This window comes from Rhopalosiphum maidis, chromosome 2 (assembly GCF_003676215.2).
Source record: "Rhopalosiphum maidis isolate BTI-1 chromosome 2, ASM367621v3, whole genome shotgun sequence".
In the NCBI taxonomy this organism is placed as follows: Eukaryota; Metazoa; Arthropoda; class Insecta; order Hemiptera; family Aphididae; genus Rhopalosiphum; species Rhopalosiphum maidis.
Window position 1 is genome coordinate 35,880,132 of NC_040878.1, and position 27,635 is coordinate 35,907,766.

The window sequence follows — 27,635 nt, forward strand, 5'->3', positions numbered from 1 at the left end:
CCTATATATTCTAATATAAATACATATTTGATGTTTAATTTTTCTAGTGGTAATATTAGTTTACATAAAATATATTTATGTTTTTGTGTTATAACAAACATGCTATTTATTATGTATTTCCTTTTTTTTTTTTTTAATAGTAAATTATTGAAGTACAATGTTCATAATTATATAATTATGAAAACTTTGAGTTTTGGCCTATCAAACACGATTAACGTACACACTTCATTTTGAATCAAAGGCCATACATGTATTTAAAACAAACATTTATTATGTCATCATTTATTCAAAATTTAATGGTTTGTCATTTGTACACTTGTACCAAAATACTAATATTAAAAACAAAAAAAAAATCTATTGAAAACACACAAAAATATTTAAAATTACAAAACATTACATACATTGTTAACAGTAAGTTATTTACAACGTAAATGGAGCTAGCACTTAGTAAATTTAAATTTAATTTATTTCAGACTATTAGATACCTATAACATCAATTGATCGTTAACGAAATTGTAAACTATCGAATAATATTAAAGATACTTTACATACGATTAGCAAAAATATACTAAAAATAAAAAATAACAAAATATTTTCACCGTTAAACTGTTATCAGTTTTGCTGAATAATTATTTTAACATAAATTGCATTTATCTCTTCATATTTTTTATTTTTTTTTTTTAATACAATTAAGTATCAAAAATCGTTGGATGGAAAATAATTATTTTATAGGTGAATATCGAATACTGTAAAGTTTACAATGAAATTTTAATTTTGTAGGTTCAAAATAGTAATACCATCAAAGGTCATTAACACTTTTTACTTCAACAATTAATCATAAATAATTATTCTTTAAACGAAAATTCGTTACTTTTGGATGCATTTGTAAAAGATTAACCAATCGATATCCGAAATAGGTACTTGAGGTTGTATTCTTAATAGACATTATTTGTGGTCAGTCATTCGTCCAAAGTGCGAAAAATGTTATACCGCCGAAATATTTCGGTTTTGGGTGTTTCAAACTTTCCCAACTAAATACAATCAATACGCCTAAAATAAAACCACTGTGTATAAATTTACACTTTATGCAAAAACTATACTATACAATTTTTTTTTACTATCAAGTGGAAAACACTTGAGTCAATCTACTATTGAACAATGTCTTAAGGGCACTTATTCAAGAGCAAAATTATTTTCCTCATTTTATATCTAAATGTGACATGATGTATAATATTATGTTTTATCAATAATTATTTTATCATCAAGAACGTATTATAACATAGATAATTAAATGTAAACAAGTGTCATTTAATAACTTTGAAATTTAAAAAGTTCATCATGTATGTAAATAATTTTAATATTTTTAAAATAAAATAAGTATCTATTTATGAAAGTACTTTTTACATATACATGTAAGTACTAATCGTTAAAAAAAACGCAAAATAAATTGTTCTTGAACTTATTTCTCGACGTCTTGAACGACGAGAACAAGTGGTGTAAAGTTCAACAACAGATAAACAATCTTTGTCAAAAAAAAGTGAAATTATGCATTTAAAGTTTTTAAGGACCTATAACTAACACTATATAACCTGATTTCATCCTGGAAAAAAAATGAGTAAAAATAAAATAGGTACTATATCGGTGTATTTTAGTTTTAGTGTACCTCAATTCACAGTTAAATTGACATTAGTGCATCTACCTTGTTTATTAAACTAATTCGACCGAGATGGATTGGAGGTAGCGCTTAGTAATTTCTCAAACGTGGTTCAAACTCTTTCTAAACTTTTCAGATATCTCTAAAAAGAATTTGTGTAACGGTCGTTGAAATCGATAAAGTAATTTTTGAGTTTATACGGCAATTACAAGGACATTTCTTATTCATTTGTATTGTAACGGCGCATAACATAATAGTCCTCATAGAATACAACACTAAAAATCCGGTAAAACCATTACACGCAAAACAACGGTATAACAAGCGATAACATCAACACTTACGGGGATAAATACTAGAGCATCTCGCTCGATCAAGTTACTTTGTCTTCAACTCTTCAACATTGTAGTTATCACACTGGAAAACTATAATTACTTAAGACAACCCGACGACTGCCGCCGAACTACTGTCCGTAGTTGTTCAGTCTTTCAGCCACCAGCGGCATGTATAACTGTGTGTAGTGTGTTTGTGATTACCTGCACATCAGCCGCGTGGAGGAGTAGCTCTGATTCCAAGGCCCAAAGTACCACACATTTACGGCAACCTATCCATCAACGCGAAGAATAAAAACGCTCTTTTCGGAGCTACCAACGCATGACATCCCCGGGAATTCTCACTCTAGCACCACCACTTGAGTTACCGGATTCGGAAGTACGACGGTCCCATCTCATTGTAAATAATAGGTTAGGCTCTTGAGCCACCCATCGTTCTAATTGATTGCTTACGAAGTTAAGCACCATTAACCAAGTGCGATCCTGTTGTCCCTATATTCATAGGCGTACATTTTCCTTGTTAGAAGGGGGGGGGCTAAAATTATAAACATAGAACAGGCCCGCGGAAGGCTTCGCCCCGCAGCACCTACATATAAATTTTACAATTTTATTGTAACATTTATTATATAAAATGTATATAAAAACTTCAAAATTATTTATTTAACGGCGTATAATACATAACTTTTTATCGTTGTCGTTATACAATATTAACGTATCGCTCAATCATTTTAATTTTATTATAAATTTACTATACAAAATTCATACAATATGAAACTTAAATGTTCACATAACACATAGCTATCGGATATCTTGATTAGGAATTATGTTTTACATTTTATAATTTTTTATAATAAATAACCTTAAATTTCTTGAAAAACTTTTAAAAATTGTAGGCGATCTAAGGTCTTAGGGAGTAAGACCTCTCCTAATTTACGCCTATGCCTATATTATATATTTAATTTAAAAAAGCCACAATAAAAGAAAACGTGATACTTTAAGCCTTGAGTTTTTTATTAGAACCGTTTACACGCTAGAAGTGTACACCGTTTCAATACTTCGTAATTGTATACCAATCAAATCCGTTTATAAATTATGTAATTTTTGCAGTGGGTAGAATAAAATTAGTCTCAAATAATAAAGTGTACACTGTTTCAATACTTCGTAACTGTATACCAATCAAATCCGTTTATAAATTATGTAATTTTTGCAGTGGGTAGAATAAAATTAGTCTCAAATAATAAAGTAAATGTTATTTACCGGTCAACTGAGTTCAACAAACTTTAAAGAGTTAAATAAAGTTAGGTAGAATCCCTAAAAAAATATAATGCAATTTAAAATTCGTAGCAAAGAGTTTAATAATAAGAAAAAAAACAAAGTAAAAAAAAAAAAAATGTTGAGAGACAAGAAACAACATTCTTATGGATCGACTCAATTTACAGACCCCTCTGCAAGTGTGGACAAAAATATTATTGCAATAACCAATGAGCAATAATGGTATTTGATTTGATTTTTTTTTTTTAATAATACTTAACAGATACTTCGAAGATAGTCTCTATACCTGGATAAAGTCTCCTACATGCCATATAATAAAGTACCTAAATAATATCATATATTTTAACCCAAAAAAGTAGATAACTACCAAAATATCCAAAAAACACATTTTTGTAAAATAAATAAATAAAAATACCTGTAGAAGATATGTTTGGCCGGCCACAGTTTATTGTATCAATAGAACACTAGGCCGTGTATACTATCCAAAACCGCAGTCGGTTACTTTTAAATATTTATTTATTTATACATTATAAACGGGTAGGTACCCTTTGGTAATAATAGTACAGAAAGTGTAAAATTCAATATGAAAAAATAAGAGTTAACAACGTTAGAATAAAATAATAATAGAATATAAATACAATAAAATAAAATAGTGATAAAGGTGAATAATAAATAATTAATAATTTATGACATGAATTAATTTATAACATTTAATATTAACAAATAGATTAACAGTTAAAACACTTTCAACTTTAATATTTACCTTAATATTACTATACAGGCATAATTATTATTACAGGCATGTGATTTTGTTAATTTTATTATACGTTAATATTATTATTATATAATTACTGTGGTAAAATTACTACGATAAGTAAAATTATACGCTGACAGTGACCTTTGTGATAATAAGCCAGTCGTGTTATTTCGGACGAATTCGTACATAAAATCACGTCGACGGTAGTATAGTTGCCGAAAAAAACAACAATACTATAAACGCGCATATATGCTGTTCCCGTCTTCGAACCAAATCCACAACAATTCATTTTACTCTGTTATTCTTAAAATTAGAGTGAAATGTGACCAATTATAGAATTGTAATACTATTATCTACGACATTTCCGGGTTTGAATTGATTAGCTGTAAAGCAAAATATAATCATTGTAAAACTGTTGATGAATTCTCGTGTGGGAGGAGCAACCTATTAAAACGATTTACGCACCTACAATATAATGCCATATGGTATCCGGCGGCCGGCACACTTCAGCGCGCAGTTCAACGGTACGCTCGCCAGGCTCAAAGCTGTGGTTTGATACATTATTATTAAACGGACAACGGCAATACTATCATAACTTATAATAAATAATAAACTATTATCCTGCGGGACGCGATAAATAAAAGGTTGATTTGGACGGGCCACGGACGCGACGGAAATGATCGAACTAAACGTTTATAGTGTGGTGTTGATGCCTTTGGTGGGTTTGATATCGTGGGCGGTATGGTTGCGGCTCCGTATGCCGCTGGAATACCGAAATATCTCGTCTCGTGTACCGTCCGTTACGAAAACCTTTTGGAGTGAGATGCTGTTTTCGTGGAAGATGGCAATGCTTAAACCCAAAGGTACGTATGCCACCGCATATGCTATATTAATTTTATTAGATATTTAAGGGTATCAAAATAAATAATTTATGCTATGTTTTATCGCGATCAATTGTAATTTTAATTTAATACATTTATTTCATACTTTGTGCTTACATACGCATAAAAATGTATAAAACCTATATAATATAGTCTTGGCAAAAAGTTAAGGGTTCCGATTCAAATCAATATAAAGGTGGCAATTTCTTATTTTGATTAAGTATGGGAAAAAATAAACAGTGGGGGAATATTGACGGTATCTCATTTTTAGGTTACAATGACTAGATTTAAATCTTAGATCGTACACTATGGACGAAGTAATATCCCGGTAATTGAAGCACACATAATCGACGTACTATCTGCGCATACGTGTATTTATTCCAATAAGTAATTACTGCATTCTACCTGAAAATTCATAAGTAAAACTCAAATAAATACGCAACGAGTATACTCGCGTATGTGCAGACAACGCATCTCAATTACAGACTCGTCGCCAATAAATGTTTCAAATTCAAATTATTTACGTAGGCGAGATAGACTATGGCTCGCTCCATCCATAGTATATGATTTAAGGTTTAAATACTCTGAATGAAATACATCTGTCTGAATTATTATATGAACATTAAAATATTATTCTTTTATTTGTTAAAAAAAAAATTATTGATTGTGACAATCACGCACAATTAATTTGACATTGGATCGTTAAGTAGATGTACGTATTAAAATGACCATTCGTAAAAAAAAAAGTCATTAAAAACCACTAAATAGCACGTAGACTAAAATTTATGAAATACCATATTTATGATTTACTCGAGTACTATCGTATTAAATTGAATACCTAAATTACTGAACAATTATTGATTTGAATATCTTTGATAAGTACTTTATTACTATATGTATAATTTACTTGATTCTAAGACCTAAATACATTCTTTTGGTAAACGTTTTAATCATTTTACTTGTTTTTCTAGTTCCCATCGCATTGTACAGCATAATAAACTAATTTTAGCTTATATAAGTCTTAAATAGTATTTGTTTTTGAAAATCAAAAAAATTATTCATCAATTTCTATTTATTTATTCATTTATTTTTTATACATCATTATATTATTAAATTTTTATTGTTCTTTTTCGGGTTTTAAATTCTTATAAGGTATATTTAAATATGATAATGAAATTTTAAATTAATAATTATTTATTAAAAATTAATTCGCATACCTACTTATACAAGAAAACGATTAAATAATAAAATTAAAAAAACTTTTGAATTTTGAAGAATATTGTTTTAAAAAAAAATTCAAAACACGATCTACGTAATCAAATATGTTTATATAAATAGGTTTAAAACGTATTAAGACATTCTTTTAAATATCTTTAACATATAAATTTCAACATACAAACTATTTTAATATGAAACAATTAGATTGCAATACAATAAAAATAAGAATTTTAAAACTAAATTGGATACTCTATAATTGTAATATATATATATATATATTAAACGATATCAATGATATCATACAATAATTTCTGGATTAATAATTGTATTTTACTTAAAACTATATAGGAATATTGCCATTTATTATGGAGTTGGCAAGAAATAACGGTCCAGTAGTTCATTTTAACCTTTCGGGTCGATCATACGTTTTGTTAAACAACCCAGACGATATAAAAGTAAGTATCAACATTTTTCATTAGTATATATATAGTACATTTGAACTTTTAACATTCAGTTACCCGAAAATATTTCTGAATATAATTATTAAAGTAATTTATTTTACATTTAGTAAGTTGATATAATTTTTTCATAAGCATTGCATTTATTTTATTATTATTATTTAATTGTTATAACAATTTATATTTATACCATATTATATAAACTTATATAAATATAACTTAAAATGTAATGACATATTTTTATACAGGTACCTTAAAACAATGAAAATAAATTCATAGTACATATAAATAGATAATGTTTTAAAATAAATCAAAAATGTTACTGATTAGTAAAATTGATAATAATATGCAAAATACATAACAGTTTAAATTAATGTTTTTAAATCATAACGAAATAATTAACACATCATCATTTATTGTTTAAATAAGTAAGTTTATCACAAAGTTGTGCCTATTTATTTTTATTATTTTTATACAGATATATACATAACTTTTATGAGATCTTATCTTAAATTTTCAAGACCTTTGAATGCTTTTTTGATTACATCGAAAAAAACAAATTTGATAGCATTCTATCAACAACTTATCGTATATTCAAACATACAAAAAAAAAAAAACACATGTTAAAATTAAAACACTCATCGCTCCCCTCAGAGTTTCAAATAAATCCGTACACATTAAATATTTTATCAAAAAAAACTCACACATACTACTATATGTAATTAAAATAAAAAACGGTTAGCTTATGAACGTTACTAATAGTAATGTTGTAATACTTACTTGTTTACACGTTGCTTATGGATAAAAGATGACAATAACAAACACACAGTAAATTACAGTACATTACACAGCAAGAAACAATACTGTTTTATTAATGGTAGAATATTGCGTATTTAAAAGAAAAAATTGTAGGTGTTTTATTATACATTAAAAAATACATAGGAAATGATTTAAAAATTAAATACGTTTAAAAGAAAAGAGTGTTTAAAATCGAAACCCACGGCATACGCATCAACCACACTGCCAAACATTATAGCAGTCATTAAAAATGATCATGTTATTGAATATTACTGCAAAATACATAATTTTACACAAAATTTTGTATTTAATGTAGATTGTACTGTCTAGTACACAACATATCAAAAAAGGAGCGGAATATGACTTCTTGAAACCTTGGCTGAACGAAGGTCTTTTATTGAGCTCAGGTATTTTTGGCAGAATTAAATTACAATAGCAAACATTACGTATCAACGATACTATTATATACAGGTCAGAAATGGCGTAACCGACGCAAGCTCCTTACCAACACGTTTCACTTCAAGACATTAGACATGTACAATCGTTCAATAAACAAACACTCTCGTATTTTGGTGGGTAAGCTATTGGATGCTTCTGCGAACAACAATAAAGAAATCTCCATCGCTGACTACGTGACATTGTGTTCTCTAGACATTATTTGTGGTAATTAATTAAGTACCATTTAATATTTAGGTATTAATGCTATCAGGTGTAGGCATATTACTAAAATAATTCTTTTGTTATTTCTTACTGGTCCTGCTGAATAAGATTAAATAAATCGATCGTTTAAACAATAAAAATTAATTTGATATAATCCGTGTTCAAAATACTTATTGTTTGTTTTAGAAACAATAATGGGCACTGAGATGAATACTCAAGATGGTAAATCAGTTCAATATGTTCAATCAATCAAAAGGTATACCAACATATTATTAAAATATTTTGATTTTAATTTTAATTTAAATATGAAAACTATTTAGATCTGTTTATCAACGACACTAAGTAAACTGAAATAATCTGGTGTGATTTTACAATTAAAAAATATATTTTTAATTATTTGGACAAAAAAAAAATAGCAAAAAACTAAAATAAACTCAATGCTAAAAAAATAGTGAACTTAATTATTATTATTTATTCGTACATTTTTTTTGTTTTTAAAGTGCTTGCAAATCATTAATTGAACGTATTTTCAAATTCTGGCTGTGGAACGACCTGATTTATAAAATGAGCGGAAGTGGTCAAAGTTTTTATAAATCAATCAAAGTTCTACATGAGTATACTGATAACGTTTGTACATCCAATAGCTAATATAATACATTTTATTAGTATAACCTTTTAGTGATAACTATGATAATCATATTAACAACTCAAACATCAGCATTAAAAGCTGAATGGACAGCATGATTATTTTCCTCATTTTAAATCTAGATATAACATATCATAGACTATTATGGTTTGTTGAAAGATACTCTTTCAATCATTCTTAAAATATTATATACCATATCTGTTTTTATAATAGGTGATTAAAAATAAACGATTGTCGTTGAATAATTCAGAAATTGAAAAAGTTCAATCAGACAGTAAGTTTAGTACTTAAAAATAATAAAAATTATAGCATTTAATTATCTTACTGTCCGTGTCATCATCATAAATATAAATAATTTTGAAATTAAATTGTATATTTGAGAAAATATCATTTACATATTTTTACTAACCGTTTAGAAAAATCAAAAAACAAATCGTTCTTAGACTTACTTCTCGAGGTCTTGGAAAATAAACCGGATCAGATGAACGATAGAGACATTCGTGAGGAAGTTGATACATTTCTTTTTGAAGGCCACGACACATCATCAATTTCGATGATAATGACTTTGGTTTTGCTAGGGTTGGATCAGGATATTCAAGTAAGGATTCTTTAACTGGCATAGCATTTCAATAATAATTTCATTTAACAGAATCGAGCTAGGGACGAGTTGTATAGCATTTTTGGAGACTCCGACAGAGATGTTACTATGGAAGACTTAAATGCCATGCAATACTTAGAAGCCATCATAAAAGAATCTCTTCGACTTTATCCAAGTGTTCCAGAGTTTACGAGAGAACTAGAAACACCACTATTGATTAGTAAGTACTTTACATTGTATTGATAATGTTTTAACATACTCGTAGATCATATTATTATTATTATGATATTTTTATTATTTTATTTGTTTTTATAATATATTATTCTCATTGATATAATTGCAGTTTTCATATAGTCTTGATAACAATATAAATAATACCAGCAAGTACATTTCATAAAAGAAAATTATGTATATATTAAATACATTGATAATTCTAAATTAAATTATAATTTATTTATAAATTGAAACAATTAATCTAAATATTAAATGCTAGATTTTTATTTAAAATCAATCACTTTGACTTTTTTAATTCATTCCTACTAAAAATACAATTTATAATAAGTAATAATACAAATTTCACTTAATTTTAAAAATTAAAATTGTGAATAGGTTGTAAAACTTTGTATATTTTAATATTAATTTATTTTTTCAGACAATTATACTATTCCTCCGAAGACAATAGTAACAATATTTCCCTATATTCTACACCGTAATGAAAACATATATCCAAATGCTGAAGAATTTATACCAGAAAGGTTTTTAGACGAGAAAAATAAAGAAAAATTTAATTTTGGATATATACCATTCAGTGCTGGCGCCAGAAATTGTATTGGTATGATTGATTTTATTTTACTTCTCAGTTTTATAATCCATATTATTATATAATAAATAATAAATAATCACTAAAAGTGAAAAAAGAATAATATTATTACTAAAGATGAGAATTTGTAGAAATTGCATATTTTTTCCATGTCTTCGATTTATTTATAGCTAGGCGAGCTAAAAATTTGTTTTATAACCTAGTGAATTAATATTTGTAGTTCCTTAATTGCATATTTTGGTATGTTTTTCAAGAATAGCATATTGATATATTTTTTTGTGCATGTAAATGTATTTTTAATACAATTTATCCCATAAAACAATAATTGATGACAAAACCCTGTAGTTTCATATGTGGACGATTGTTGCAATGAAACAACAACGAACTGCATATAATTTGGAGGTATAAAAATAAATAAATAATTAAATCTGAGTTTCACAATATTTACACAAATTTACTTTTTAGATTTATGGACATTTTTTCCGTTATAAAAATATTTTTTTTGAACAAGCATAGTCTCGTTTAGGTGTTCAAATGTTCAAATGTCAAATACAAATATTTTTATTTATTTACATAGATGCATTTATTTTTTTTGATTGTAAAATAATTTAATAAATAATAATAGAAGTTAAGTAAAAATAGTAAATATTAAAAGTATAATAATACAGAACAATTCGTATGCGTATTTTTTGGCATATTTTACCAATTTTATCTCATATAACTTCTTATCTTTAGTTATTACAATATACAAAATTGATTTTTCGATCAAAATAACCTAGCTGTTTATTTTAATAAATACATTTTTATTCAGATCATTAAATATACATAAATTATAATATCGAGGTACTGCTATTTTAAACTCGCTTGTTTTCTGTCTATATACACACTGTAATTATGTATTAATTGGAAAAATCTTTGATTTTATAACATAAAAACGTTTTAAAACTTAATTTTACGCTAATCTATTTTTGGATGTTGTTTTAGGACAAAAGTATGCAATGAATCAAATGAAAACTGTTATATCAACCATATTACGAAATTTAAAATTTGAAACATTAGGACGAAAAGAAGATATCCAAATTAGTACGCAAATAGTTTTGAGAATAGAATCACTTCCTAAGATGATTTTTTTTAAACTTAAATGAAATTAAAAAAACCATTCCACGTGGATAGTTCATTTTATATTAGTTATTTAAAATAATGTTAGTACATTTTATTTATACATATTTAGTTGATTAATTGATGAAAAGATTACTGTGACTTTGTGAGTATATTTTTTAGATTTTGAACGGCACAATAAATATATTGATCGTACAACGATGTGTATTTTTTTGCCTGTCATCATATTTTATTGAGACAATAAAATGCTTAAATTGTCAATTTTGAATGTTACTTATGATAGTAATTAGGATTTGGTTAATACTTTGAGGTGATAAAAGTAAAAAATTAACATTCTCCAAAATAAATGGAAAAAATGAGAATTTTAAGCGAAGCCAGAATTTAAAAAGCCGGTTTTATTTTTCTTTAATATATAATTCAAAAACAAATATTTTTTGATACTTGAAATTTTCACCAAATTGTTGAACTATCATTTTTTATAAAGATTACTATTTACAAAATATTTTGACTCTTTTGAACTATATATAGGCGTTTTAAATATTTTTTTTTTTATAAATGTCTATAAATATTTTTCCGTTGATCAAAAAGTATAAAATTTTACACAAAGTTGTTTTTCTTGTAACTATTAAGAAATATCAAAAATACATAATCACAATATTATTTTATGAGCGTTTTAAGATAGAATTTTTATAAAACGTTCAAAATCACAAAATTTGCGAATTATTTTGTTTTAAAATTTAGATTTTTTAATTTTAATAGGTAACACGAATTCTTTGTAAGTTTTTTACAAAAATTTTAAGTTCAAAACTTGAAAAAAATTAGATATTTAAACGAAAAATAACAATTTTAGTAAGTTTGCTGTGTTTTAAAAATATTATTTACGGACACTTGAAACAATTTATTATATTTTAGACACACATAAATACAAATTGAGATATTTTTTTAATTAAACCAACAGTCGACTTTGAAATAAAGCTTAACACATTTAATAGATAACTATATAATTGAGATTAAATCAACACATAATACGTGCAAATATTTTGAGTTACACGATTGGCGAATATTCCCAATTAATTAAGAATTGTATTCAAATACATATCGTACATAATATAATAAGTGTCTATACCAATATTATTTTTATTTTTAGGTTCCTATCCTTTTCATAATTAAAAAACCTTGTTCAATTTTTATTTTGTATATTTTTTAGTTTTTAGTTTTTTTTTTTACTTAAATTTATGATATTACTTAAAAGTAATTTTGTATTAAAGCTTAAATGAAAATTTTATAAATTGTTAACTATCAAATAATTTGGCAATTTTTGTTATTTTAACAAATTATGTGAAAATTAAAATTCCAAATGTTTATAAAAAAAAAATTATAAATATTAATATTTATATTATATATTATAATATATTAAAATATTTTTAAATGTCTATACTAAACATTTTGAAGAACTTTGTGTTTAATTTGACCAAGTGAAAATGTTATCAATGTTTGTAGAAAAATAAAAAAAATAAGAAATAAATTAAATGTTTATAAATAGTGTAAAAAATCGTAATAATTTTAAAAATTACACCATGTGTAGAAAATATTAATATACAAATTTGGTAAATAATTTTAAGTATCTATGATCATTTGCTTTTGAATTAAAATACAATAATGAAATGATTTCATGAGAAATCGATATTTTACGCAAGAACATCTCATTTTACAAAATTTAGATTTCAGACCTTCATAAAAAATATTTGAAAAATTATACTTAACTTATTTTTAAATTCAGTAATATAACCCATTGAGAAATCTTTTGTTACATTTTCTAGGTTTTTAACATAGTAAAAAATTTACCAACAAATAGGACCAAAGTGTCAAATGATGAAACTTTAATAACAACGCATACTAATGAAATTTATGCGACTGATAAATGATGAAAAACGATATGATATGATAGTACTATATAGTAGATTCAAAATAGAAAAACCGTCAGAAGCGCCTCATCAACACTTTTCCAAGCCATTGGTCATAAATAATAATTCTTCTTTAAGCAAACATTCACGGACATTAGTGAATGCGAACTATATTGCCTATTGGATACCTATATCTGTAAAAATTATAAGCCAATCTTTATTGCATAATACGTAACGTTGTGTTCTTTAAGTATATTTTTTAGTAATTCTTTGTTTCATTTGTTCAACACCACAAAAGTATTTCGGTTTTCACGTACTCGATACTTGCCCATCTGAATACGATGTACACCCACGATAGAGTAAAACTATTGAGAAACAATTTTACATTTTTTTCAAACCCTTCTATAAATTCTATAAAAAAAATTTTTTCACTGTTACTTTAAAAATACTCAAGTCAACCTACTACCTAAAAATGTTTAAGTATAAACTGTACTACCAACCAAAAAATACAGACAATTAGCTTTAGCGTTGTTTTCGAAAAATGCAAAAATAAATTTCTGGTCAGCGCTCAACAATAATATTGATATTATAATTTTGAACTCGTAAAGGTTACGTTTAATTATTCGCATAACTGAATGTCTGAATAAGATAGAACCATTGATTATATATACTAGTATTTATAATCAATGGTAGAACGATAAGAAAAGGTTATCTGTCGTATACAGTTTTGAGCAAAGTGACTACGTGAATAACAAATAATTACTGTTTATTTAGGATCATATTTATAATTTATGAAATCTATATATTTCAATAAATATAAATGACATTTAATTTCAACCTAACCTAACTAATTTTGTGTGAGTTTATATAATAAAAATAATAATGATAGTTAAAATTCATTATATGACTAATGAAAATAAAACTAAACAAAATTAGTAATACACAATCAAGGCCAATGATTTAATAAACCAACCAGTATTTTCATGTTAAATTTTATTTTTATCTTAACATCAATATTCTATAATTTAGTGTTGAAAAATTCGAAGAACTTTTATTTATTTCAATAAAGTTTCAACTCGTCAAAATCGGATGTATTTTATTTGATTTTTTAATATCTTCCTTTAATTGAATAAGACAGTCATCCACTCGGTATAATTACCGTTGTATTATTATAACGAAAATGATGTGCAACAGCTGTGTGACCTTGTAGACAATATAAATCAGTTTTAGAATTTTAGGAGAGGTCGTACCCACAGCAAAACACAAAAGAACATCAGACCGGTGCCGACCGCCGTACACGTTTTACCGAGCACGTCGCCAGGGTAGCTGCTTAAATGAGCTCGTCTGCGACTGTGTAACATAATATGTAACAATATTGCACATTAAATAATATTTACAACGGCAGCGGTAGTAGTATCGTTATAACTTCTATTACAATAATTTGTTCGTCGAAATAGCGACGCAACGTGATAGATACACCGTTAATTTTGAACGAACGGAAATGATCGAATTAAACGTTTACAGTGCGGTGTTAATGCCGTTGGCCGGTTTGATATTGTATGCGGTATGGTCGCGGCTCCGTATGCCACTGGAATACAGACAGATCTCGTCTCACGTGCCATCCGTTACGAAAAGCTTTTGGAGTGAGATGGTACTTTCGTGGAAACTCGCGATGCTGAAACCCGTGGGTACGTACGCCGCACGATGTGCCTATTAATTAATTGATTTTTGATCGAATTAATCAACGACTGTGTAAAACGTACCTATATAGATAATAGGCTATACAAAGTACAAAGTTTTTTTTTTTTTTTTAAAGTATACGCTCATTTACTCGTAAAACACATTTCTAGAAATTTATTTTTTAGTAAAAACTGTATATATCCAACAATATTTAAAAAAAAAAAAATGTTATTGTAATTGCTTTTTTTATGAACAGCATATATTTTCAATTTCATATTCCTAGGCAAAATTTTAAAATATTTTTTTGAAAACTTCAATATATAAAAATGGAATTTCAAAGTTATTTAATGGTTTAAATTAGCGTAAGCACCTATTGTGAACTAATATTTTTCGAATACCCCTGTATGGCCCCATTTAGTTATTGCAGTACTGCTAGAAATTCAGACTACAAATGCAATGCACGCGATCTACAATAATATAATATGTATACCGTATATCAGAGCAGCAAAAAAAAATATCATTTAATATACATACATTAGACGTCTATTGAAAGATATTTAATTAGTCTAAATAAAATTTACTTATATACACTGTATACGATATGCATCTTGTACATTCCAACTATATTTAAGTTATATTTATTGTTACTGAAAGATAAAAGTGTTGATTTACAACTGTTTGGTAGAGCTGTATATTTAATAAGTTTATTAGTTACCCATATCGGCCGTCGGTTGTATGGAACTACATTTTTATCTGTGTTCGTGTTTATCACACGATTAAAAGATTATTTATAATATGACTGTCACAACAGCAAAGTAAATTTCACTACGCTTTTAAGGTATTAGCGGTATTGCGGTCTATTAGAAACTGCTGGAGTGCTGGAGAAACATTACGTACACTATGATACCATAAGTGTGGTAGTGACATGATAAACGCTAAAAAAATGTGATCGTGTGGGTGATTTTCGTATTGTACTTTGATGCAAAAGCAGACGGTACCAGACCACTCAATCTGACAAACATTTAAGGATTAATTTTTTTTCATATATCAATCACACATTGGATAACAATGGAACAATGGCCACCTTCACAGAAAGATACCAGAAGACAGTTACTGACTGGTTCATACGTATCGTGATAAAATGGAATACATAATTTGTTTATTACATGCTGATATACAAATATTAAAATACTATTGTTTTTAATATTCTTTAAATTCATTTGATTATTTACAGTATTTTAACATGATGCATTACAAACACTGTGCGCTCTACATAAAAATGTGTAGACCAAATATTCGAGCAAAAACATGTCGGTATTCAGCATATCCAAAATGCACCATTATAGCTAATTAACTCTTTGTTTGAAATACAATCTGTATACACATATTGAAATTTTCAGAAAACATACTAATTTTGAATATGAAACTAAAAATATATTCTGTAATTTAAAATAGTAAAAATCAAACGATAAGATATTGTGTTGTTTTAAAGGAATGTAAAAATTGAATAAAACTTCAAAATACAACTCACATAGAAGGTATAACCAATTACTAAATCACGTAAATAAATAAAATTGTATAAATAAGTTTAAATAATTAACATTTTTGTAAAGTTATCCAAAAATTAAAATATGCAAATAATAGTTTCAATATAAAACAATTATATTATACCTACATCACAGTAGGTAAACATCACAGCACGATCGATAGAATATTAAAATTTAACAACTAAATCACTAATATTTGATTTAGTTACATTATAAAAATGTTTACTATAAATTTATAATTTTCACGAATAATACACAATTTTTTAAATTAATAGCATATTTTTCTTACAAATTACTTAGATATATTACCATTTTTAACGGATTTAATAAGAACAATTGGTCCAGTAGTTCATTTTAACCTTTCGGGCCGGTCATATGTTTTGCTAAACGATCCAGATGATTTAAAAGTAAGTACATTTTTGATTTACTTAAATATAAAACATTTATGTAATCACGCAAATATGAATTTATTTAAACTCCTTATAATGTTAGTGTTTTTGTGAATTTATCGACCACTTAATATTTAAACAATTATCAATATTGGTTATCAATCTTTTAAATAACTTATATTTATAAGAGGGCGGCAATACATCGAAAACCGTAAAAAAAAAAAACTTATTGTGGTATTTTATATAAGTTCTTAAAAATAGTCACCAAAAAATAAGCCCAAAGAAAGAATGATTTTTAAAAGCTTATAAAAAAATTAAAATAACAAACAATTTAAACATGTTATGTTGAAAATGTTCTAAAACATCTAATAAAATTACTTTTATTGACATCTCAAAATATATTCGTATTCTGAAATAAGTGTTTTTATATATACATAAATATGTATTTACATTTATTTTAGAATAAAATAAATTATTATTATAGTAATTATTTGTTTGGATTTGAACGATACCAGTGTATATTATTATTAAATTCTGAGCAGAGTGATAAATATATTGATTTTATAACATAGTATCATTAAAAAATTATAATTTAACTATGAGTTATCTATATATAAAATGGTACTATGGTATAATGTATAACTACTCAGCATTTTATACAATTATATATATTTTAGATTCTGAGCAGAGCGATGAGTGTATTGATATTACAATTATGTGTATTTTTTTTGTGTTTGTATACTCGATAAGTAGACGAAAAAAGCTTTGATTTTCAATTTTGAAGGTAGAAGGTTTTGAATACCAAATTTTAAAAATTTGCTATTGGATCTAGTTTGTACTTTGGCGTGGTTAAAAATTCCCAGTACTTTTTTTATGATCAAAAAACTAAGGTATAACCTTAAAATTTTATTTATATTATTCTTATAATATATAGATTAACTTTTACATAATAAATGTAATGTTTTCGAAAAAAAAATTAAATAAATTTACTGTAATACTATGCTATAATGTTAAAATAAATTATTTTAATTACTTTCAAAAAACAAATCATGAAATACACTTTGTATATAAACTTATAATGATTAATGACTAATAACTTTAATAGCTACATCTAAAAAATATTTCATGAAATATTCTTAGTGAAATATGCTGACAAACCGTTTGACATGCTCCCACCACCAACGCCATGTTTGCTACTTTGATCAATCAAACCTGTAGTACGCTAACACTATTCTTACTAACCCACAGGCTTAACCATACGTATAATGAATCTTTATGAACACAATAATATTAGTAGATTTTATAGGTTTCGTTGGTAAAGTTGTGATGACAATAGTTAGTGGTAACGGTATAGATCGAGTCAGTGCAATTCGATTTAAATTGATTTCTATTTTTATGCACATGTCTTGATTATTGTTCCAGAACTACGCAAATTGTTATAATATTACATAAGTCATTACAAAAATATAAAGATATTTTTTTCATCGACTATTACAGTAAATAATAATTGTTTACATACCTACTATAATTGTGCATTTAATATAGATTCTACTGTCCACTACCCAATATATCAAAAAAGGTCCAGAGTATGACATGTTGAAACCTTGGCTGAACGAAGGCCTTTTATTGAGCTCAGGTATTTTTGACAGAGTAAAATTACAATAGCAAACATTACATGTCTATGATATTATGTACAGGTAAAAAATGGCATAACCGGCGGAAGCTCCTTACCAACACATTTCACTTCAAGACATTAGACATGTACAATCCTTCCTTAAATAAACATTCGCGCACGTTGGTTGATAAACTATTGAATGCGTCTGCGAATGGCAATAAAGAAATCTCCATCTTTGAATACATCACCTTATGTTCTCTGGATATGATTTGTGGTAATTATCATTACGTATCATACGTATCAATTAATTTTCGGTTTCTATAGTTTGATACGTGTGACCAATATGAACTATAAACATTAAAGTTGCGCGTAGGCCGTAAGACCAAAAAACATGTACCACTTTACAGTGTATTCAATATTTTTTTAACGCGATTGAAAATAGGATTATAATATATATATTATTAATCATATTTTTTTTTTTTTTTTGATAGATTATTAGATATATAAAATTATATAAATAATATAGATTATTATTTCTATGGTTTAAAGGCCAAATATAATATGTCACAAATACAAAAATGTTCAGAAGAGCCATTTAAGGTTTTATTATTTTTCAAATACTCATAATTTTTTTTAAATGTAAGTTTTAACTTATGTGATAGTCACTTACTTGATATTTACTGTCATTACATTTAACATTAATTTGCTAGCTTAACTCGACTATAACTCTATACTTTTTTTTTAAGTAATTTTTGAGTAGAACTATAATGGACTTATTAAAAATGGCAACTGTTATTATATCTTGCTGCAGTCAAAAATCGCATTTATAAGTTTTGACAAGTACTGTATGTCCGAACATCATATAGGCGGACATTTGGTTACATCCGTTGGGGGCTAAACATTTTTGTCTCATCCATTAGCGTAAACAGACATTTTTAGACACTTCAACCTACTAACTATTGGCTACTCCTACTTTATTCTAGCTGAGGCTTAAAATTTGTCACACAGGGCCTGTTATTAAAGTTCCAAAGTCAGAAATGACATTTTTAACTACAGTATTTTCAATAATTTCTTGTGCAGTTACCTATATTAATTTCTATACCAATATTTAATTCTTAATTTTCAGATTCTAGTGTTGTAGTTGATGAAGAATCAGAAACAACTTGTTTTTTAATATTAAAGACATCAGACATAGTTATAGGCTGTAACTTATAGCCATTATTGAATTAATTACAATGTATAATTTAAAATTAATTAATTCACATAATACACATAAATAATATTTTTTATTTGTTTAGCACTTACGAGAAACCATGCATAGATAAAAAATAACGTTTAGGTATTAAAAAAAAAAAAATTAAAGGCGAACACTCTACACACTCTAATGACGTTATTTGACACTACTGTCTATTGCTGCGGCATTGCGGTGGTTGCAGCTTGCTTATTTATACTTAATAACTTAATAAGTACCGTAAACAAGTTCTTGCCGAACATGTGACATTTGTCCACTTAAAATAAGCACTATTGTTTAAATATCTATTTAAAATAGTTGTATGTCACATTTCTTTGTACTTATAATATTTGCACGTTCAAAATAATATGATCAGCTCGTAAAATGTCAAATATTATTACGCAAAAATAACGCACTTCTAATAATTATATATTACGGACACTTGATATTTGGCAGAATCGTAAAATGCGTCCAGTTTTCTTGATTGGACAAATTTTCAAAAAAAATAGACATATTATTTTTGGCCTTTAAGCCATCGATTTATAACCTAAAAATTCAATTTTCGTTAATAAGATTCCAATACAAGTATATCTGCGGTTAGCATCATAATATACTGTTTGTTGTAGAAACGATAATGGGAACTGAAATGAATGCTCAAGAAGGTAAATCAACTCAATATGTTCATTCAATTAAAAGGTATACCTAAATTTTAAAACCATAAAGCTATTGTGTTGTGATCACCAATGACACTAAATAAACAATAATCTGGTGTGATTTTACAATTAAAAAATAAATTTTTAATTATTCGGACAAAAAAAAATAGCTGATTCAAATATACCTATATAGTAAACTGAATTATTATTATTTATTCATACATTTTTTTTGTTTTTAAAGTGCTTGCAAATCAGTGATTGAACGTGTTTTCAAATTTTGGCTGTGGAACGATCTGGTTTATAAAATGAGCGAAAGTGGTCAAAGTTTTTTTAAATCAATCAAAGTTCTACATGAGTATACTGATAACGTTTGTACATCCAATAGCTAATATAATACATTTTATTCATATTTTAACCATTTAGTGTTAGTTATAATAATCATATTAACCACACAAACGTCAGTGGTAAAAGCTGAAGGGACAGCAATACAGCATGATTATTTTCCTAATTTTAGATTTAGATGATGCATGACATGGGATATTGTATATTGTCAAACGTTATTCTATCAATCGTCGAAAACGTGTATTATAGCTTATATATTTTTCTGTAGGTAATTAAAAGTAAACGAGCATCGTCGAATAACTCAGGAATTGAAAAAGTACATACAGACAGTAAATTTGGTACGTACAAATAAAAAATTATCATTATGTTTCTTGTCAGTCACAAATTTAAATATTTTGTTTAAAAAAATTTATAAAAATACCACTAGCATATATTTGTACTGATCGTTTAGAAAAAACGCAAAAGAAATCGTTCTTAGATTTACTTCTTAACGTCTTAAACGACACACCGGACCAGATGACCGATAAAGACATTCGTGAGGAAGTAGATACATTTCTTTTTGAAGGCCATGACACAACTTCCATTGCGATGACAATGATTTTGGTTTTGCTGGGCATGCATCCAGATATACAAGTAAGGTTTTTTCATGTTACATTTTAAGAATAATTGTGTATTAGGAAAATTATTAAAATTAATAATTATTTATTAGGAACAAGCTAGAGATGAGATACATAGAATTTTTGAATACTCTGATAGAGATGCTACAATGGAAGATTTAAATAACATGAAATATTTAGAAGCCGTAATCAAAGAATCGCTTAGAATGTATCCAAGTGTGCCAGCTTTTACGAGAGAACTAGAAAAACCATTGCACCTCAGTCAGTATACTTAAAATTGTAACAATATTTTATTTAACAATTATCAAAAATTTGATTACTCTCATTTTAGATTTAATTTGTGCATATTTTTAAATAGTTTTAACTTCAATATAAATCACATAAGTATTTATTTTTAATAAAAAAATAATGAATAGGTAACTAGAAACAAATACAAACACAAAATGCTAATTTTTAATAACTTTAAAGTTTAAATCAATCGAGTAAACATTTTCGATTCATACCTAGTTTAAAATAAAATGTATAACAAGTTGTGATAATATATATTTTATTTTAAAATGCGTCCAAAACATTTTGTGTAATATTGTTTTATTTTTTTCAGAGAACTATATTATTCCTGCATTGACTACAATAACAGTATATCCCTTTATTTTACATCGTAATGAAGACATATATCCAAATCCTGAAGAGTTTATTCCTGATAGGTTTTTAAAAGAAGAAAATAAAGCAAATTTTCTATTTGGATATTTACCGTTCAGCGCCGGCGCCAGAAACTGTATTGGTATTATTGTTTTCAGATTTGAAATTTAAATATTTTAGAAATTAACTTAGTTAATCAACGTTTGAATATTATTTTAGGACAAAAGTATGCAATGAATCAAATGAAAATAGTTGTATCGACTATTTTACGTAATGCGAAGATCGAATCCATAGGACGCAAAGAAGACATTCGAATTAGTACTCAATTAATCATAAGAATAGAATCAATCCCAAAGGTGAAATTTTATAAACTTTAATTATCTATAGCATAGCGTATAGATTAAAATAATTATAGATACTCATTTTTACATAATATTTTATTTTATTTAAATATAAAAATTATAAGTTTTCAAATACCTATAGTAATGTATTAAACATAAGCTATAACCGCTATAAGTAATAATATAGTATGTTTTTTTTTTTATAAAATCAACTGGGCTTACGGAGACTTAGCCCCCCCCAAAAAAAAAAAAATAAATAATTTTAAGTTAAAGCCCCCTTAAAAATATTAAACAAACAAACCGTAATTTTGTACAGTTTGTAGAATTTTTATCATTATTTTATATTCTTATATCCACAATTAGATAAATGTACCTAGTACATTACACACGTCATACATTCTATTTACCAATTTATTATTTACGGTAACATACCGAACAATTAAGACATTATTATTGGTGATATTGAAGATATTAAAAAGAATATTTCACCTCAAGTATTACCTAATCTTTATAAAATGATACAACTTGCTTGTTCTGCTACGTGCGAAAGAAGTTTTTCTGCTATGAGGAAAATAAAAACATGGCTATGAACATCATCTATAAATAAAAAAAATCTTTAATGAATTTTCAATATAATATATTGAAAAAGATAAGACTAAAGCTTTAAGTAATGAAGCTATTTTAAATACTTTTAATAGAGTAATAAAATTAAGTTAAAAATGATAATAGTATTTTATTAATTATTCTTTTTTCTTATGTTTGTAATTATTTAAGTTATTATGATAACAAGAACAATTTTTATGAGTGATTTAATATAAAAATTAGTTTTTTGGGGGTGTGGGGGCAACACCCCCATGGATCTGTTTGGCATCAAATATTTGAGTCCCCCTCAATATTTCACAGAATCTCCGCCTATGGTGATATGTTTAGAAAAAAAAACTATAAAGTTAATTTGAAAATTATACCATGAAATAATATTGTCATTAAATAAGAAAATCAATTTTGTAAGAAATTTTACCTGGAAATTATTAACACGTTTTGACACTAAACTGTGACTGTTAAAAGTAGAAATATAGTACTTATAGTACTTTATTTATTTACCATATTGTAATTATTGAAAAATTCAAAAAATACTACATCAAGATTTGGAATTGAAAGAAATAATCTAAAATTTATAATTGATAGTTATATATTTAGTAAAAGTGAGAGACAACAAAAGACAAAAATATTCAATTAAGATGTACTAATCTTTAATGTAAATCAAACAATCAATATCGCACCTATTTTGAACAGTATTATTATTAATTAATCATCAAAAACTAGCATCTTCATTAAAAAAAGCAATATCAGATATTTTCAATAGACCAAATAAAATTATTCGACAAAAATTACAAACCAAGACATTTGCCATATCGTATTCATCTCTTGGGAAAATCTGTTTGAAACTAGATAGAAAAAAATACCAATCCTATTCCAAGAAATACTTTGAAAGCTGTAAAACAATTACATAAAAATAGAAAATTAGTAAAACTGATAACATTTCAATTGTTATTATTTTTATTAGCAATCAAATCGTGTATTAGCGCATGGTACATTTTTGTATGTAGGTATTGTATTTTTTCTTATAAATTTCCACTGTGTCTCTGTGCGTGTTAGGAAAAATGAATTTTATGTATCAGTAATTTATGTTTTTTTTTTTTTTAATAACAACTTAGCCTATTGAAATATATTTAACATTTTGGTCTATAAATTAGAATTTATGTCTAGAATTTCTTAACTAGTGTAAAAGTTAAAATTCTCCACGTGGATTTTGAAAAATCAGCTCATACGTCGACCCGACATTTTTTTCTTTGATTGTAATAATTGGTTATATATTTCACTTATATCAAAGTTAATTTTCTAAAATAGAAATTAACAAACATAACATTGAAAAAAAAGAAATAGTGATGAGATAAAATATGGTTTTGCTGAGTCTTGATGCTATAAACTGCATCATATCTACGGTACTACAGAATTTAAAAAACTTTGCTGACTATATACTTAAAATATATATACATACATAATATATTATAGACCAAGACCAAAGTATGAATTATTGTAACCTTAGCTGAACGAAGGTCTTTTATTGAACTCAGCTATTTTTGACAGAGTTAAATTACAATAACAAACATTACCTATCTATGATATTATATACATGTCAAAAATGGCGTAACCGATGCAAGCTCTTCGCCAACATGTTTCACTTCAACACATTAGACATGTACAATTGTTCAATAAACAGATACCCACATATTTTAGCAAATAATATTAACCGCTTCTACGAACAACGATGAAGAATTAATCTCCATCGCTGAGAATACGTGACTTTGTGTTCTCTGCACATTATTTGTGGTATTTATTGCGTACCATTTAATTTTTAGTTTTTAACGCTGTCAGGCGTAAAATAATGCCTAATAATAATTAAATTGGCGTAATTCAAAAAAAAATGCTTGTTTAAAAACAATAATAATACATACATACTGTGATGAATGCATAATATATAATGAATATATAATTACTATACAAAAGTAAACAGTCTTAAGACTTTCTCTCCTATTGGCTATTACAATCATTGGGCTATTTTGTTATGCTATTAATAAACAATTAGTATAATATTAATAAATTAACATCATAATGTACCTAACTTTTACATACCAATATAAACAATTTTCAAATAAAACATTGTAAAAGTTTTTAACGGTTTTCCACGGTCCCGAATCCGAAACAGCGATTCGCTTTTTACTCTCCTTCGAAACTATATAATATTATTTTACATATAGGGTACCTACTTAGCTCTGAACACTTCCGATGCGTCTCCATTACCGCAAAGCGCAAAGATTCGATATGGGAGTACCTTTAATTTATCACCGGCCAACGTATACTTTTCGCCACAGTTCGCGTAACAGATTTGTTATGTTATAATCATTCGACGACGACGACGACAAAAATAATAATAATAATAATAATAATAAGCGCCGCAGGTGCAACGCGTCCGGCCACACTCCATAACGTCGTCAATAGCCGATCAATCTTTATCCACGAGTTCTACGCGCGTTTATTGGATTACAAGTTTAACGAAAAACCCAAAAAACAACGACGGGAAAAAATATAAAAGATGTAATATGTATTTTATAATGTATTACGTATATAATAGTATTACTTTGTACGCACGGGGGATGCTGCGTGAGCACGAAACGTCTTTTCAATCACACTTTATTTCCGATTGGAAATATTTTAGGACATACTATAAGTCATCGATTTTTTTCAGTTTTCGAGCAATGGTTTTTATTTTGTTTTACGTGAAATCAATTGATATTAAAACCTGAAAAACGCATGCAATGATTAATACCATATAGGTGGTATAGTATCACTAACACAGTAACACATATTCATATATTTACCGGCGCTGGGTCAATACTTACGGCACCTAACTCTTTGGAATATTTTTGGGTGGTCATGACTTCATGAATGGTTGTCACGAATCACGACAAAATCGTATTTATGTCCAATGATCTATACACTTTTATAAAACTAATCATTATCATTTAAAACTGAGAGAATTTTTAAAATGTAAAGGCGGTACCTAAACATTAACAAATGGTTTAAAACAAAAAATGCAAATGTTAGTTGTCTTCAAAAAAAAAAAAAAACTTAAAACTTCAAATAATGCTTATAAATATAATATAGCTTGCCTATTTATGATAATTGTATATTAAATATTTTTAGATAATTATAATAGCAACTTAAGAGGATTCTTGTTGTATTAAATTTTCAAGCTATTTAACAAAGGAAAACCTTAGTCAAATATATATAGAGAAAATAAAAAATAGCTCAAAAAGAATCAAATATATATTAAATTAAGTATACCACGCATTGAAAATGATAATACAGAATAGGGTGAAACAGACAGTGCAGTTTTGAAAGGCTATTAAAAAAAAACTACGCAGCTTTCAGAAATTATATTTATTTAATTTTCTTTAGTACATCATGTCATTTTATGTATTAAATTTTAAAAATTATATCAGAAAGATGATGGCCGCCAGCAAGTTAGGCGATGAAAGGCGATTTTTGAAGTTTTTGTCCGTGTTTCGAGACATTTCGACTAGCATAGTGGTACCTATAGCGCCAATTTCCTCCCCAATTTGCTCTTTGAGATCTTCCAAGGTGTGAGGTCGATATTTAAAAACCTTTTCCTTCAGGTAGCCCCACAAGCAAAATCACAAATGCTCAAATCCGGTGAACGCTCGGGCCACCTCACATCGCTCCTCAGAGACGACAATTTTCAAAAAACGTACGCACAGCGAAGCCCCATTGTTCACTAAACCAAACCATGGTAATGAGAATGACTAATAACGACTACGGCATGGCCAGCCCGACGAAATGAGACCATCATAATAGCACTATACCCACCACACGGGAAATACCAACCTTTAAAAACTGCGCCGTTTGATTTGTCCCACCAAATATAAATATTTGGTAAATTTTTTAAGTATACGGTTATTGGTTTTTGAAATAACAACGAAATAAGAAAATAGTTTGATGTGAAAATATTCTGTTTCATCAAAATTTAAACTTCAGACGTTTATATTAAATATTTGTGAAAATTAGTACCTACTAAAATTAATTTGCAAATTTTCTTGAACTCGTTCCTATATTACAGGGGTCTTCATACTACTACTCCGTCCCATAGGACAGTAAATATAAGTGTAATTTGAAAAATTGTTAGCGGAAGCACGTATCATAATAACCTTCAAATGGAAATGATTGATTTGCAATGTAATGATGCACTGAAAATCTTTCATCACGTAGAGACTTTAGTTGATTTTTATAAATTTCTCCCAAATACACAATATCCAAATTTAAAAAAAATTTCAATTGAATATATATATATCTGTATTTGCTAAAACTTATTTGTGCGAACAAACTTTTTCTAAAATGAAATACATCAAATCAAAATATAGATGAGCCATGACTGACAAACATTTGGAGCCAATTTTGAAAATTAAAACTAGTGACATATGTACCTCAATTCGATAAAATATTAACAGAGAAATATAAATTTCATACTTCTAATTAATAAAGAAATTATTTCAAAAATTAATAAAATTAATACCAAGTATATTCAAGTATATTGTAAACAATATTTTATAAAAAAAATTTAAGTAAACATATTTATATAACTAAATTTTCATAAAATTAAAAATTATGTATTAATAAACTTTTAGCTCGCTAAAAGCATTTAATATTTTTCATGGCCCCCGAATAAAAAAGTTTGGAGATCCTTACTATATTATGTATCTTTAAAAAATCTATCATCAAAATTTAATAGGAACCAATACGCTTATCAAACTTGGGTATTTTTTTTGTTTTTCCCGATTATTCCGAAAAATGCTGGGAATTTTCAATTATGACCTGTTAAAAGTAGCAA

The 27,635-nt window shown here is 26.7% G+C and overlaps 1 protein-coding gene across 1 annotated transcript; it reads left to right on the forward strand.

The window, feature by feature from the left end:
- Nucleotides 1-4,491: 4,491 nt before the first annotated feature.
- Nucleotides 4,492-22,267, forward strand: LOC113552448. Its single transcript, XM_026955328.1, has 22 exons — nt 4,492-4,875; nt 6,460-6,566; nt 7,684-7,774; nt 7,839-8,030; nt 8,214-8,283; nt 8,528-8,654; nt 8,887-8,947; nt 9,090-9,271; nt 9,323-9,491; nt 9,924-10,103; nt 11,076-11,233; nt 14,529-14,802; nt 16,642-16,748; nt 18,276-18,366; nt 18,428-18,619; nt 20,203-20,272; nt 20,471-20,597; nt 20,840-20,909; nt 21,023-21,204; nt 21,281-21,449; nt 21,790-21,969; nt 22,047-22,267. Exons 1-22 carry the CDS (start codon nt 4,689-4,691, stop codon nt 22,202-22,204), a joined length of 3,144 nt encoding a protein of 1,047 aa, XP_026811129.1. The 5' UTR covers nt 4,492-4,688; the 3' UTR covers nt 22,205-22,267.
- The last annotated feature ends 5,368 nt before the right edge of the window (nt 22,268-27,635 follow it).